A 16,841-nucleotide genomic window follows, 5' to 3' on the forward strand; every position below is an offset into this window, starting at 1 on the left:
TACTAATTAAGATCTTAATTCTATTCTTAGAAGCTTTATCACTATTAATATGAATAATGTTATTTTTAGTAAATAAAATATTTTAGAAGAAAAAGTTGGAAAAATGGGAAACATATAGAATAAAATTAGAGAATTTATCACCATTGAGATGTGAATGATTAAATTTGAACAAAGCTAAGAAATTTTTAATTTACATTACAGACATTAGACAGATGATAGGATGTCAACCAAAAAGTTATAATATTCAAGATGGACACGATATAGAATAACTATACACAATACTTTCTAGAGAAGTATTCACATATATTTCTTTACATTTTATCACTGTATAATTTGATATGAAATAATTTCCTAACAGTTTCTTTCACAACTTTGTTTCTAAGACTGTAGATCAGTGGGTTGAGCATGGGAATAACCACAGTGTAAAAGACAGAGCCCACCTTAACCATCAGCCATGAACTTTCAGAGTTAGGGACACAGTAGAGAAAGAAGATGGTCCCATGGAAGATGGTAATGGCAGTGAGATGGGAGGCACAAGTGGAGAAGGCTTTCTGAGCACCCCCTGAAGAAGACATCTTCATAACTGTGATAAAAATGAAAGTATAGGAAGAAAGAATGACGATGAGGGTGCTGACTTCATTGAAGGTAGCTATAATATTGAGGAGCAGCTGACTAATGTAAGGGTCAGAATAAGAGACAGAGGCAATGGCAGCGTGTTCACAAACAAAGTTGTTAATGACATTCTTTCCTCTGTATGATGAATCCAGTAGAAAGTAGCTAAGAGTGGCAGAATAAACTATACCCCAAGAGTATGATGCACCCACCAACGTGGCACAAAGCCTATGGGACATAACAGTCGTGTACTGTAGAGGTTTACAAACAGCCACAAATCGGTCATAGGCCATCGCAGCCAACATGAACATTTCTGTCACCACAAGGGAACACAGAAAGAAGAATTGAGTGAGACATTCTGCAAATGTGATGGTTTTGTCTTCCACAATCAAGTTTTCTAGTAGTTTGGGTGTACCAGATGTAGAATAACAGAAATCAACAAAAGATAAGTGGCTGAGGAAATAGTACATTGGGATATGGAGTTTGGGATTGATCTTGATCACCAAGATCATACCCAGGTTTCCTACAACAGCGACAACATAAATTATTAAGAATAACAGGAACAGAGGTATCTGGAGAGCAGGATATTCTGAAAATCCCAGGAGAATGAATGTGGCTTCAGCACTCTGGTTTTCTGCAATACTGTAAAGAACAGAGTCAACTTTATTCAGGAAACTGACAAACAACAACTTCCAGATATGGAAAGATCTGTGAGTAGTGATATACAAGATCTCTGTATTCAGTGAATATCTTCCCTCAAAAACTACAATCTACTACCATCACAATTGAAAATCATCAGGAAAATTTTTATAAAAAGAGCAATTGAAAAGTTATTTGTAAAATGAACAAAGGTAGTATGTATCAACATGCATTTAAACAGATCCACCATATTTGCAGAGACATCTGGTTTACTAGTAGTAAACAATCTAAAATTTTGCTTCTATGTGCCATTAAAAATCTGGACTTGAAGGTAATGTACACACTTTTGAAAATTTTTCTACAGCCTATTATGTTTAACTATGACTTCTTAAAATTGGAAATTAAATAGAGGCACAAAGTCATGATTTATCTAAACTTGTTATTTAGAGTTCATATGTCTATATCCCAATTTTCTTTACCAAAACAGCCATTGTTTATTTTCACTTATGTCTTAATATTTTTTACTTAGGAGAAGAATTCCTGTGTATAACAACTTTTAAATTAATATTAAATTTACAAACGTTTCCATTTATTAGTACATTGCAATACTGTTTAGAGAGCTGCGTGTTATTAATAAGCACAAGTATTATGTGCTTGATGTATAATTTGCTTAAGAATAATGCTGGATCACCATTAAATATTCAACTTGGTCTACTTCTAACTGAGCAGGTGAAGAACATTTTCCTTAGATGTTCAATGTGACTTAATTAACATATCAATGGATTTTTGCTTTGCTCTGCAGAGTAGATTTCAAAGAAACATGTTACTCTGAACTATTATTTCTCCATTCACCTTCTCTCTACTTGACTCGTTTCTCATGCTCATTATTCTTTATTATTTATAACATTTTCAATGGTAAAGGCCCTCCCATTGATCGTCAATTTGCTCGAGCGGGCCCAGTAACGTCTCCATTGGAGACTTTGTTGTTACTGTGTCTGGCATATCAAATACTCTCGGTAGCTTATTCTCACCAATATGACAATTTAATCCATAACAATAATCCCTATTTCACTTATGTGTTCTCATTTACCATAGTATTTTTTTGTTTTCTTCTGCAAAGTCCAAATCACAAGAAAAAAAGTATTCTAGAATATAGTGAATATTCATTGACATAAATACCTGTTCAATATATATGTAAAAATGATTTTCACTACACAATATAAATATCATTAAATTTATTTTGATTAACATTAAACCTGTGAATTCCCGAAATGATAAGGGCAAACAAAAAATGTTTTTTCTTTCTAGAGTGACTATAAAACCCAGCTCCCCGAAGCGCGCGGCCGCATTTGCGGCTGCGCAACATCTTATTATCTCATTCCTACTTTGGACAAACTGGCAGGCTACCAAATGTAACCTGCCACATGGCAGAGTCTGGAAAACTCCCCCTGGCATACCCAATATGCCAAATACCTGTAACAATGATGGGTCTCATTCTCCTAACTCTGAAAGAGCCTTGGATATGGCACTTTTTAAAAAATCTCAGGGCTAGGATGAAGGAGACGTTACTGGGGCCTGCTAAAGGCAATCAACAAATAACAGGATGGTCGTGATCGAGAGAGTGACTGAAAGTAACCAGGAGAACCAGCACTGAGATCAGATGATCAGAATTGTCAGTGGAAACTTGTTCTCCTTTAGAGAGACAAAGAAATGAAGGTTGACTACATACTTCAGGTTTAATAATTAATACTCCCTGTCTACATAACAGGATGGAGCAATAGCACAGCTGGTAAGACGTTTGCCTTGCACAGGCTGACCTGGCTGACCCGAGTTTGATTCCTCTGCCCCTCTCGGAGAGCTCAGCAAGATACCAAGAGTATCTCACCCACACTGTATAGCCTGACAAGCTACTTGTGATGTATTTGATATACCAAATACAGTAACAACAAGTCGATGAACAACAGGAGGATAGTGCAGACAGTGCACTCTACATAAGAAATCTTCATAGATTACAATGATGAGTATCAGGAGAGTATCATCCAGGATAGGCAGAAATAAACCAAAAGACTATTTGGAAGTTCTGAATCTTTTCCCCATACATAACTCCAATCTGACTATTTCCACATAATGTTCATCAATAAAAACTATACTAAAGAAGTCAAAGTGCTTCTTCAGTTTTGAGTACACTCTAGCAAATCAGTATAGACCAAGAGACAGTGCTATAATCTCTTCTCTCTAGCCAGTTCAACAAAAGTATATCTGAAGTGGTCTTGCAAGTGGTATCTGAAGTGGGAATTTAAATGTGTCCAGCGAGAAACCCAATAGACTTGAAAAGTAAATGAGTAAAATACTATAACCTTTCCATGTAAGTGTGTCAGAATAAAGCAGATCTGCAGATTCCTGCTGCAGTCAAAGGACTGTGCTATTATGGGAAGTCTTTTCCTGATACACTGTTATTAAATGCATTCCCCCAATGAATGAGTATTTGAATGAGTGAATTCTAGTTAAACGTGTGAATTAAAGTGACAATAAATTGTCCAGATGATTTTGTTAAATCAGAAATATATTATAAAGACACCTTAGGGATGGATCGATAGCACAGAGGGTAGGGCATTTGTCTTGCACCCTGACCCGTTGACTTGGCAGACCCAGATGACCCAGGTTTAATTCCTCTGCCCCTCTTGGAGAGCCTGGCAAACTACTGAGAGTATCTTGCCCGCAGGGCAAATACTGGCAAGCTACCCCTGACATATTTGATATGCCAAACAGAGTAAGAAGTGTCACAATGGAGACGTTACTGGGCCCGCTCAAGCAAATCGATGAACAATGGGAGGACAGTGACAGTGATATTGACAGGCTCAGAAAAAAACAATAATAATCCTTAAATCTCTTGGGACTTAAGAACCCCAAATTAGCCTCAAATAAGGTCTCTAGAGCAAAAGGGTAGGATAAACTGTTAATGTCCTGTGTTGCAGTCAAAAAGTCTCAAGTGTATTTTTCCACTAGTATGTACAATTATTGTCTCAGCTACTTCCCAATTGCTTTCTGAAACCTTGAATGCACTAAGCAAAAGAGGAAAATCATTGCACATAAAATGCCCTAAAAAGTCTAGGCTACTATGGTTGTAATTATGCACTCTGTGGTTTCCACTCCGCTATGCGTTTTCTTCCCAAACCATGCAAAACTACTATGGATTTGACTCATAAACATAACTGCAACATGAATATATACCTGCCATTAGTTTTATGTTTTCTTCTATCACAAAACTGTATCATTTTAGTAAATTTTTCAATTTTCTCCAAAATTCTACCCAAATTTTACAAAAATTTTATGTAAAAATAAATTTCTTATTGATACTCACAGACCTTATATACTTTTCAAATAATATATTTTATTGTGGCAAATTCTGCTCAGTAATGTACTGAGAGAGAAATTATTGGCATAAGGACAAATACGATTGCCGAAGTCTGTTCAAGTCACTCTGTCCTTCACATTGTTCCCACAGTATCTGTTCTTTCACTCTGCCACTAGCAAACTGATATAACTCTGGTATAAGAACAGAAGATCTGGTCACTGTTCATTGTTTTCTATTCAGTTCCAAGTCTTAATAAATGTGCTCACGTGTATGAGATTATAAATTTCTATGAACACCTCTCTCAAATTTCCAGTGACAACTGCCACATTATTTTCCTTTCATAGTCACCAAGTATGCCTAGAAACATAACTTATTTGAGAAGTCATTACTTATAAAATACATTTTTATGACCAGTGATGTTTTCCTCTAAAAATTTTCTAGAAATACTGTGCATAATTGCAAATAGTATGACATAATTTTTGTTTGTAGACAGTTTAGCAAAACTGATCAAGAAAAACCAGAAAACAGTTATATTCAGAACCCAATGATTTCATGAATAATCCAGACAAATTAAAAGATATTATTTATTTTGTGATGAAAGTCACATTCACATATTTATGTATTGAACAGGTATTTTAATCATTAAATACTCACTAGATTCTAATATACCTTCTCCTTTTAATTCTACAAATTGCAAATTGTAGACGAAAATTTAGGAGCTACATATGTATATATTGTAAGATCAGGAATCAAATATTTCTAACAAACTAAATCAATTAGGAATTAGGGAGTTAGATAATAAATATAATTTGCTTTTTGCAAAGATTGTTGAATATGAGGGGGAACATGATTTCCTTCTTGATTGAATATAATAAAAACTGATTTTACTTACCTAACTACAGAATAATTTGACTTAGTCATTTATGAAATATTTTTGCTAAAATTATCGACATCGGCAATTCCTGTTGATCATTTAGCACCTTTTGAGACAATTACAAACTTTAAAAACATTATTATGAAATTATATGTTAAATATATATTAAATAAAAATGAACTTATCTTTCACTGTTTTAAATATAACCACAGAGATTTTCACAGAAGAAGAAAATCTGAAAGGTAACTCTAACACCACACTGTTCTATATATATGTAAAAACAAGGCCTTGGGGATGTTCACTCTAGAGAATATTATTGAAGTAGTGTTTTTCATGATTACAAAGAGACTATTAGATGAAGCAAGGTCCTCGCTGATCTTTTAATTATCTTGAAAATGCACTAATTAATGAAGAAGAAGAATCTAATCTTAGAAGTTAATTCATTAATCCTTTGTTTTCAAATGGCTGAAAAAGCAGAAACATAAAGAGAAAATTCATCTATGGGGCATGATTAAGTTCTTGAAATTGAACAAATATTCAAATGTTCAGTTCATATATCAATATCTTTCAAATATTTTTATTGAAGCATCTACCATATTATAAATTTCTGAACCTCTTACAGCAGGTGTCAGCAAATTTTCACGTAGTAAAAAAGCAATGGCTTAGTGGTTCCAGTTTAATACAACAATCTCCTTACACTTTGCTCTAACAAAACTTTTTTGCATGCTTTATAGAGGAGTATTCATAACAAGCAATACAAAATAAGTTATTATGTTCTGCTTTGGTGACAGGCTTGGGGGATCAATTGTAAATTGTATAAAAATAGTTTTAAATACAGTTGTGGGAGGTATAATGGTGGTGGTATTGCTGTTGGAATATTGAATGTAATCAATTATTTTGAACGGCTTTATAAACATAAAATGATTTTTAAATGTCCATATATTTCATTATATGGTTAATTATTTTTGCCGTACAATTCAAATGATACTAAGAAATATCATTTTTACAAATAAGAAATTTTAGAGCTAGCAGAGAGAAGATCTATGGAACAGACATATCTGGAAACTTAACTCATAATTATGTTACTTGTTTTATAAACTTCCTGTATTGGGAGACACAGGCCCTATAGATTCCTGATAATTTGTCGTGATGGTTAGAATCAAAATAGAGGACACATCTTCTCCTTCAATTCATATAGTTTTTTCCAAAATAATTAATGTGTATATCTTTGTGACTCTATAGTTAATTTACCATATTGTAGAGACTATGATTCTTGAATTTATGAAAAACTTACAGGTGAATCTATCATGCTGTAATACTCTCCAACCCAGTATATAGCTATATTGCTGCTATATACTTTCATGAACGTCCTGTTGTTTGTCGATTACTTCGAGCAGGCACCAGTAACGTCTCCATTGTCCTAGACCTGAGATTTTAAAAAGTGCTATATTCAAGGCTCTTTTAGGGTTAGGAGAATGAGACCCCCATTGTTACTGGTATTTGGCATATTGAGTACAACATGGGGAGTTTGCCAGACTCTGCCATGCAGGCAGGATACTTTCTGTAGCCTGTCATGTTGTCCATAGTAAGAATGAGATAATAAGATGTCTCCTGCCTCCACGCCTGGCTGTCCTCACTGGGGCCCCTTGGAGGCGGCGGGTTGAGTTTCTCTCCCCACCCAGAGCAGAGCCCCGGCAGCCGAAGACCTCCAGAAGCAGCCACAACCATGCTGAGACCACTCTCAACACGCATGAAGGTACCAGCAGAGGAACAAAGGCATGAGGGTCCCGGGGCTGAGATCTCCAAGCCTGCTTGGATCGGGACGGGGTGAGAATCCTCCACCCAGATCCTCCATCTTCCAGTAGGGAGGGATCACACCCACCAACTGCCCCCCAGCGCCGTGTAATCCCATCAATGGCCTAGATCCAGATACTATAAAACCCAACTCCCAGAAGCACGCTGCCACGAATGCTTTTTATACTTTTTATACTTTTGAATTATTTTATTTTGATCATGTGTTTACTACCATATTTATATAGTAGAAATTATTATGATTATGTACATATTTATTTCATTATGATACTTAATCTTGGGTTCGTGGGAGGAGTATGTAGCTGGGGTGTGTACATCGCATGTAAGAGACCTAGTATGATCTGTCACAGCCACAGAGCTCAATTTACCAATTTACCCCAACATCACAGTCACCATGGCACTATGTGATAATAAAAGAACCTCCTGGAGCAACACCACCTCAGAACAGAACCAGAAATAGCCCCTGAACTATGACAAGTATGACCCCTCCAAAACAATAGAGGAAAAAATGCTATTTAGTATATTGTTTGTTTTTTCCTGAACGTGCATGTCTTCAATTGAGGTGAAAAGAGTGGGAATATATTAAGTAATCCTGTCTTAAGGATGGGACAAATTCTATTATCAGTAGAACAACAATGATTCTTGGTGTTTTAACTACATCTCTGTTCTGTAGTTAAAAGTATGATGCTTTGACTAGAGTGACAATTAGGTACTTGTCTTACACACAGCCAAACAGGCTTTGATCCTTGGTACTGCGTATGATACTCTGAGCACCACCAGGTATGATCCCTTAACACAGAGCCAGGAGTAAGCCCTGAGAACTGCCATATGTGCACACCCCACCACCCAAAATTGTGGCATTTTAACTATTCTATATGTTTTTTTCAATTATACTTTTAGAAATTCCACTAGTAAAGAAAATAATTAAGTGGAATTAAATACTTTACTAGTAAATTGTCTTATCAGATCCTGGTTACAAACTTTGACATAACAATGACATATAAAAGCAAGAATTCAATAAACTATTTAACAGAATGAATTTTCTGGCATAGTTAATATAGGGGGTTCGCCAAATTGGCAGTCAAAAAATTACTAAATAATTTCTAGTTACTTTTTTTAATTTATTTTTGCTTTTTGGGCCACACCTGGCTATGGGGGAGAGAGAGACAGAGAGAGAGAGAGAGAGAGAGAGAGAGAGTGCTAGGGGAGAGAGGGGAGAGGGAGAGAGAGAATCAAAGATTGCAGTTATAAATTCTTAGTCTTGAAAATTTTATATTATATACAAATTTTTCTTACGAAGTTTGAATGTAATACTAGGATATTTTGATCAATAATGTGTGGTTGCATTAAACCAACTTGAAGACTGCTTCACTTAATCTTTAAGACTTGCATAAGTTTTACCCATTTTCTTTTAATAGACAAAGGCATCCGGACCATGACTAAAGCAACAGTCTGTGAGAAATATTAATATGGACAGAAGGTTCTGCCCCTGTGTCAGACTGTCTTCACCAGGCACCCTCAGAGGAGGATGGGTTGAGTTTCCCTCTCCACCACAAGCAGAGTCCCGGCAGCAGAAAACCTCTAGAACACAGCCACATCCATATTCAAAGCCACTCTCCACATGCTCGGACAAGCCTCACCCATTAGGGAACTGACAGAGGAACCCAGGTATTTGGGACACGTGGCTGAGTCTAGTCGGATCAGGACTGGGCCTCCTCCACCCAGATACCCAGTTTCCCAGTAGCTTGGCAGTCACACCCACAAACTGTCTCCAGGACCATGTAATCTCATCAATAGCCAAGATCAAGAGACAATAGAACAAAGCTCCTGGAAGAGAGGGAATCAGTATTTCCTGGATCGTGTGACTTCTTATACTCTAGTCCACTAAAGAAGTACATACCTGTTTGGTTTTAACATACTTGCTTGTATTCTCTCATATATGGGTTTAAAGGACCCCAGAATGAAATCAACAACCTTCACACACTTCCCTCTTATTGTGGTCAGAAGATGCTTGCTGGTTGGCTGGGAGTTTGAATATTATCTGCAAAGAGCTATTGTGAACTATTTTATTAAAATAAAATGTATACAAATTGCAAAAAAAAATGACCAACCTTGATCCCACAAAGATAGTATAGGGGTTTCAAGTGGTGCAAACATTTAAGAATATTGTTAAATGCATACATCATCTGACCAACCAATTCTACATCTGGAGGTCTATCTCTCAGAATGCTTGGTTAAAAGTCTAGATATGAATTCTAAAGATGTAGTACTAACAACTTTTTAAAAATGGAAATAATCCAAATTTCTATCAAAAGAGGATTAGGCATGGAAATACTTATTTTGCTTTGGGGTCACATCAGCAGTGCTCAGGGCTTTCTCCTGGTTTTATGCCCAGAATTTACTCCCAGTGGGCTCGAAGGAGTGGCAAGGATAGAAACCAGGTCATCTATATGCAAAGTAAGTGTATTATCTCTCCAGCCAAAAGAAATAAGTTTATATCAACAGTAAAATGTTATAGAGCTTTTTAAAAAAGGGAATTGTCAATCATTTATTTACACCCATGTATATATCTCATTTAAATAATTTAACAATAGAAAAAGAGGCTGGAGCAATAGTACAGTGGTAGGGCGTTTGCCTTGTGCGCAGCCAGCCCTGCTGAGCTTGATTCCTCCGCCCCTCTTGGAGAGCCCAGCAAGCTACCGAGAGTATCCACAAGGAAAAGCCTGCCAATATGACAAACACAGTAACAACAAGTCTCAAAATGGAAACATTACTGGGCCTGCTCGAGCAAATCGATGAACAACGAGAGGACAGTGACAGTGATAGAAATAAAATTATAGAATAGTTTATAGAATATAATTCCTTGTTCTAGAAATGACATGGGTAGGCATAGGAAAAGGAAAAAAAATACACTGAGATTTTTAAAGGGTAGAAGTGGAAGATACTTTTTCACATCTTTGTGTTTTTCTGTATTTTAAAAAATTTTAAATTCTGTGTGTTTTTCTGTATTTTAAAACAAAAGGTTTTGTAAGAACCAGAGAGATGGTATAGAAAATATGGCATTTACTTGCATATTGCTAACTCCACTTTGATCCCCAGAACCTTATGGTCTCCAAGAATCACAGGAAATAGTCCCTAACTTCCCATATCCAGGGTGAGATACAACAATACTCACACACTTTTCTCTAAGGAAATTTTTTTTTGGATAATTTGTAGCAAATATTCAGAACAAACAATACAAAATAAATTATTTAGGTCATGCTTTAGGGGTAGGGTTTAGGGTTGGGATAGAAACATTAGAAATACGGTGGTGGGTAGGAGTAATGGTGTTGGGATTGGTGTTTGAATAGTAAATGTAACAAATTATTGTGAACAACTTTATAAAAATAAAATAAAGTTTATTAAAAATTAATATGCACAAATATGAGAGTATCCTGCCTGCATGGCCAGAGCTTGGCACGCTCCCCATGGTATATTTGATATGCCAAAACCAGTAACAATAACAGGTCTCATTCCCCTGACCCTGAAAGAAACTCCAGTTGTTGGGAAAGATGAGTAAGTAGAGGCTGCTAAAATGTCAGGGCTGGGACAAATAGAGACGTTACTGGCACCCGCTCAAGTAAATTTATGAATAATGGATGATAGTGATACAGTGATACAGTGATGCACAAATTTGTGCATACAGAAAATACATGGGCCTATGAATCTTATAAAATATATAAAATCATACTTTGGGATCAGTAAAATAGCTGAGGGCTTGAAGTGCCTACCTTGTGCCCATCTTATCACAGTTGAACTCCTACCCAGAGCTGCGTTAGGATCCTCGGGGCCCTAGGAGTGATTACTGAATACATAGCAGGAGTAAGCCCCAAGAACTGCCAGGTGTGGCCCTCAAAGCAATAAACTTAAATTAACTAGATTGAATTTAATTAATGAAGGGTGCCAAGGGTCAGAACTATAATATTCCTGTGGGTAGGGCATTAGCCTTGCACAGAGTTGACCTGGATTAGTTCAACAGCATCCTATATGGTCCCTTGAGTCCACCAGGAGTGGACTCTGAGAAAAGAGGAAGGGCCAAGTCCTGAGCGCTATTGTAAGTGGCCCAATATCCATAAGGAAAAAAAGGATAGAAAAGGAAGCTGCCAAATATCTCATTCAAGAATCAATGAAGAAATGGATGGATTAATAGAATTTGTGTCTTTCACCTTACTAGTATAGTGAGAGAACTAGCACAGTGAGAGTAATGGAGGTGAGGACAGGGGGGAGAAATTATAAAATACAGGAAACTACTTTCAAGGACAGATATATGTATTGGAATAGGCTTTGGAGTTATTAAATTATCAAATTAAGAAGATATAACCCTATCATATGGTCCTGGGAAATTACACTGGTGGAGGGATGGGTGTTGGAACACTGTATGACTGAAACACAATCATGGACAATTTTGTAATGCTCTATCTCACGGTGATGCATTAAAAAAAAGATTCAGCCTTTAATAGGAAGCACAGAACTATAAGGGGGAAGAGGGGAAAATGGGAGGGACAGTAACAATGGTGGAGGAAAGTTGACATTGACATGAGGAGGGTGAGGTAATGGGATATTTTTTTGCATGAAATCCTGCCAGTATCAATACTATAAGTCATGGTGCCTGAAGTTTTTTAAATATTTTTAAAGAAAACCTAGAGAATGTTTTCACCTATAACCAAACAACAACTGTAACAAGTGGAAAAATCTGTCACTTCAGTCACAATGAACTCACTTCCTACATAGATAAGTAACCCCTATATGTGAGTGAGGTCATTTTTAAGGGATGCTCATTTATGCTAAATGAGGAACATGACAATGAGGAACTCTGACCAAAGTTTGTTCACACGGTGGGATGATGAAGTAGCACCCTTGTTTAGGGCAGTGGGGGAGTGGGGCAGGATGAGAGGGCTGGAACTCTCAAAACAGCAAATGTATGTAAGTCCTCAACACAACAATGCCACTTCCACAGTCACTGAATTACTTAATGCAACTTCATCTGTCACACAGGAAGATGCACACCCTGTTCCTCCAAGGGGAAATTGGCAACATCATTTAGGATGAATATGCAGGACAGAGACTAAGAAGCATACCAAGGGGCAGCTTTCTGTTTCAACAGGTATCTGATCTCTAAAATACATTTAATAAGTTGAAACAAAAGAAACACGATGCCCCATGTGGTTCTTGACACTGCAAGTTCCAATTTGCATTGAAACATTCTTTGACCCTAGCACTGAACTATGTAGTGAAATGACGAAAATTAGTAGGTGTTTCCCACAGGTCTTCTGCCCACTACTGGAGACCCTCCCATCAAAAGTGCCAATAATTCTGTCATATACCTAAAAAAATTAAATTATGTTAGTGTTTAAAGTAAACAGTAACCATTTCCTGTTTACTTTAGACCCCTCCCTGGCAGCTGACCTCAACCATCCAATCACCACCACACTCCAGGCCGCTTTCCACACGCTCGGGCCAAGCCTTACATATGAGTGAACATATTACTGGACACATCATAAGACACTTTCTACCCATTTTTTATAATTATCACACCATATTTAATGGGGTTCAAACAGTAGGCAACAAATAATAGAGGGATATATCTATATATAAATAAAATAAATAAATAAAGGCCCTCCCGTTGATCGTCGATTTGCTCGAGCGGGCCCAGTAACGTCTCCATTGGAGACTTTGTTGTTACTGTGTCTGGCATATCGAATACTCTCGGTAGCTTGCCGGGCTCTCCGAGAGGGGCGGAGGAATCGAACTCGGGTCGGCCATGTTGGCCACTTGTAAGGCCAACGCCCTACCCGCTGTGCTATCTATATATCTATATATATCTATATATAGATATATAGATAGCACAGCGGGTATATATATATATATATATATATAGATACATATAGATATATATATATGAGCCCGGCCAGACCCCACCCACACAGCAAATCCTGGAAAGCTATCTGTGGTGTATATCAGTGGTGTATTCAACATGCCAAAAACAATAACAATAATGGGTCTCATTTCTCTGATACTGAAAGAGTCTCCAATACTGCAGCGTTGGGAAAGATGGGTAAGGAGAGGTTGCTAAAATCTCAGGACTGGGATGAATGGAGATGTTACTGGCACCTGCTAGAGTAAATCTATGAACAATGGGATGACAGGGATACTGTGATACAGTGTTTTAAAATACATTAAGTTAACAAAAATAAAAAACATTTAAATACCCAGCATGGACATTTACTTCATCACTGTTTGAAAATTTATTTTAAACAATTCATCTATTATTTGTTTTATGTTAAACTATTAGAATTGCTCATTTATCTTATATTCCCAAATAGTAAGTTATATACAGTATATGATTTGGTGTAAAAAATTTGCAACAGACTGTTATAATTTCATAATGGATAAAATATTGAAATAGTGACAAAAACACAGCATTTACAAAACTGATTTAGAGCATGAGTTCATAGATAGCATGCATCAGACCATGTAGTTGGTATCATGATTACAAAGACTCCTCTCTTCATCTTGTATTATACTTTTGTATAGCAAATAGCTGCTTCCCATAAGACTAACAATTACTGAAATTTTGATAAACAAATAATAGTCATAGGTTACCTATTTCTATAATTTTTTCTCACATAAAAATATGGGCTGGAGCAATAGCCCAGTGGGTAGGGCGATTACCTTGCACTCGGCCAACCTGACTGACCTGAGTTCGATTCCTCCACCCTTCTCGAAGAGCCTGGCAAGCTACCGAGAGTATCTCGCCTGCACAGTATAGGCTGGCAAGCTACCCATGACATATTAGATATGCCAAACACAATAACAAAAAGTCTCACAATGAAGAATTTACTCGGCCTGGTAGAGCAAATTGATGAAAAACGGAAGCACAGTGCTACTCTAGTGCTGCTACTACCACATTAAAAAGATGAAAAGGGGCTGGAACAATAGCACAAGGTTCTGGAATAACAGTACATGGCTGACCTGGATTCCATTCACAGAATCCCATATGGTCCCCTCAGCACTACAAGGGGTAATTCCTGAGTGCAGAGTCAGGAATAAGCCCTGTCCATTTCCAGATTTGAGCCAAAAACAAAAGATGAAAAAATTCTTGATGAAGCTATTATAATCAATATTTTGGAGATTTTGAGTTAATATCCTCACTTCTACATACTCCAAAAACAGCTGATTTCAAACTCTAGTATTCTGTAAGAGAGAAAAATCTATCACACTTAGAATCCAGGCTTTAACCACATGATATAATTTGACTCACAAAATACTATCATATAAGATGTGAAAGTGATATAAAATATGTTTAGGATTTTGGATATATCCAAGAGAGATGATATGCACATGAACTTGAAGAAAAAGATTAATTGACATAGAACTATCTTGAATCTGAAGTTACAAGTTAATGTCAGAAGAAATAATAAAAAAAGAACATGAATCAAATGGATATTATTATGTGTATCATTGAAGATATATTTGATGCGAAATAATATTTGTGCTTAAATCTTTGTCAATATACTTGTTATTAAAATTATAGCATACAGAACGAGCCTGGCAAAAGGTACTGGGGACTCATATTAAAATTAAAACGAATTCATAATCTCATTATTTCTAATGAATAGCACAACTTGTTGACAAGAGATAAGTACAATTCAGTGTTAAAATAAGTAAATGACATGCTAATAATGCATTATAATAAGTCCTGGCATGTATAACGAAAATATTTATATTGAACTAAGCAAATGATTATAAATTTTCTATGTCATATTCTGATATTTATAAGAGAATTAGGTCAGATTTCTTTGCATGGTTCTTGACACTGTAGGTACCAAGTCTTTTTATCTTTCAATGTAAACTATGCAGGATGGCATTTTAGAATTTAATGTACATTTATGAAATTATATTTAGAATATTATGTTCAATCTTTATATCACTATCACTATCATCCCATTGGTCATCAAATTACTTGAGTGGGTGCCAGTAACGTCTCTATTCCACCCAGCCCTGAAATTTTAGCAGCCTCTTCTTTTTTTTTTTTTCCCTTTATTTTATTTTTTTTTTAAAGTTGTAGATTTACAATTTTTTGTGCTTTGGTTTCAATTATACAATGATCAGATACCCATCCCTCCACCAGTGCCCATTTTCCACCACCATGGATAATATCCCTCCCACCCCCATCCCCCCATCCCCCCTGTCTCTGTGGCAGGGCAATCCCCTGTGTTCTCTCTCTCCTTTTGGGTGTTGTGGTCTGCAAAAGAGGCATTGAGTGGCAAACATGTTCAGTCCATAGTCTACTTTCGACATGCATCTCCCCTCCTGGGAGGATCCTCCAAACATCCTTTATTTGGTGCTCCCTTCTCTATCTGAACAGCCCTTTCCTCTAGTATACCCGGCTGGCCTCTAAGTTATGGATTAATCCTCCTGGTGCTGATCTCAGCTATTCTTGGGTATTAATCTCATACTTTGTTACTAGCAGCCTCTTCTTAATCGTCTTTTCCCAGCAATTGGAGGCTCTTTCAGAGTCAGGGAAATGAGACCTATTTTTGCTATTGTTTTTGACATATCGAATACACTATGGGAAGCTTGCCAGGCTCTGCCCTTGTGGGCAGAATACTCTTGGTAGTTTGCTGGGCTTTCCAAGAGGCATAAATCGGCAGGAAGTATCTTATAATGTGTATTGTGGTCTGGAACGTGTCCTGGACTGTGGCGGTGGTTGGGCAGTGGAGGTCGGCTGCCAGGCCTGGGTCCTTTGGGGTGAGGAGGGCTCACACCCACCATGCACTCTGGAGCAGAGTCCATTGGCATTTTTCTGGGAACCTCCTTTTATACTCCCATCTGGGAGGAGCATCTGTGAGTTCTGGTGGGTAGCTGATGAGGAGATTATCTGGTGCCAGCAGGGTGTGGCTTATGGGTCTGATTCCCAAGACTGGAGGAAGCAGGCAATGGATATCTGTTACGGGTCCTGTTGAGTCCAGGGTCCAAAGTTCCAAAGTTCCGTATTATCTGGGTTCCGTGGGACTTCATTCTTGCGTGAGGCTTGGCCTGAGCATCCTTTATATAGAGTCTACTTTTATATTATTGAGTAAATGTCTTCATTATAAGAACTGTTCATTTTCTATATGAGATGCAAATAAATTAATTTCAAATTCTTAAATAGAAATCTGAAAGGATATCACATGGCATAGATGCTAAAGGAAAAATTTTATCATTGTAAATTTTAATTGCTATTTTAGTTTTACAACTAGGACCTTTATCACTATTAATATGAATAATGTTATTTATGGTAAATCAAATTTTTGTATTAGGATAATTTTAGAAAAAAAGAAGGAGAAATGAGAAACTTCTAGAGCAAAATAAAAGAATTTTACACCCTTGAATTGAGATTGGATGATTTCAGAATCAGAACGACACCAAAACATTTTCAATTTTCATAACAAGACATTAGACATGTGATAGAATGTCACCTAAAATATAATATTCAAGATGGACATGATATAAAATAACTATAACAAT

At 36.7% G+C, this 16,841-nt stretch overlaps 1 protein-coding gene across 1 annotated transcript; it reads right to left on the bottom strand.

Annotated features, from left to right (window-relative positions):
• Nucleotides 1-311: 311 nt before the first annotated feature.
• On the bottom strand, nucleotides 312-16,352 carry LOC130042459 (olfactory receptor 5D13-like). The gene is made up of 3 exons (XM_056134641.1): nucleotides 16,286-16,352; nucleotides 4,707-4,797; nucleotides 312-1,287 (listed from the first exon to the last, which is right to left on the bottom strand). The coding sequence occupies exons 1-3, from the start codon at nucleotides 16,350-16,352 to the stop codon at nucleotides 312-314; spliced, it is 1,134 nt and encodes a 377-aa protein (XP_055990616.1).
• Nucleotides 16,353-16,841: the final 489 nt, after the last annotated feature.

Source organism: Sorex fumeus, unplaced genomic scaffold, assembly GCF_029834395.1.
Source record: "Sorex fumeus unplaced genomic scaffold, SorFum_2.1 ptg000007l, whole genome shotgun sequence".
Taxonomy (NCBI): Eukaryota; Metazoa; Chordata; class Mammalia; order Eulipotyphla; family Soricidae; genus Sorex; species Sorex fumeus.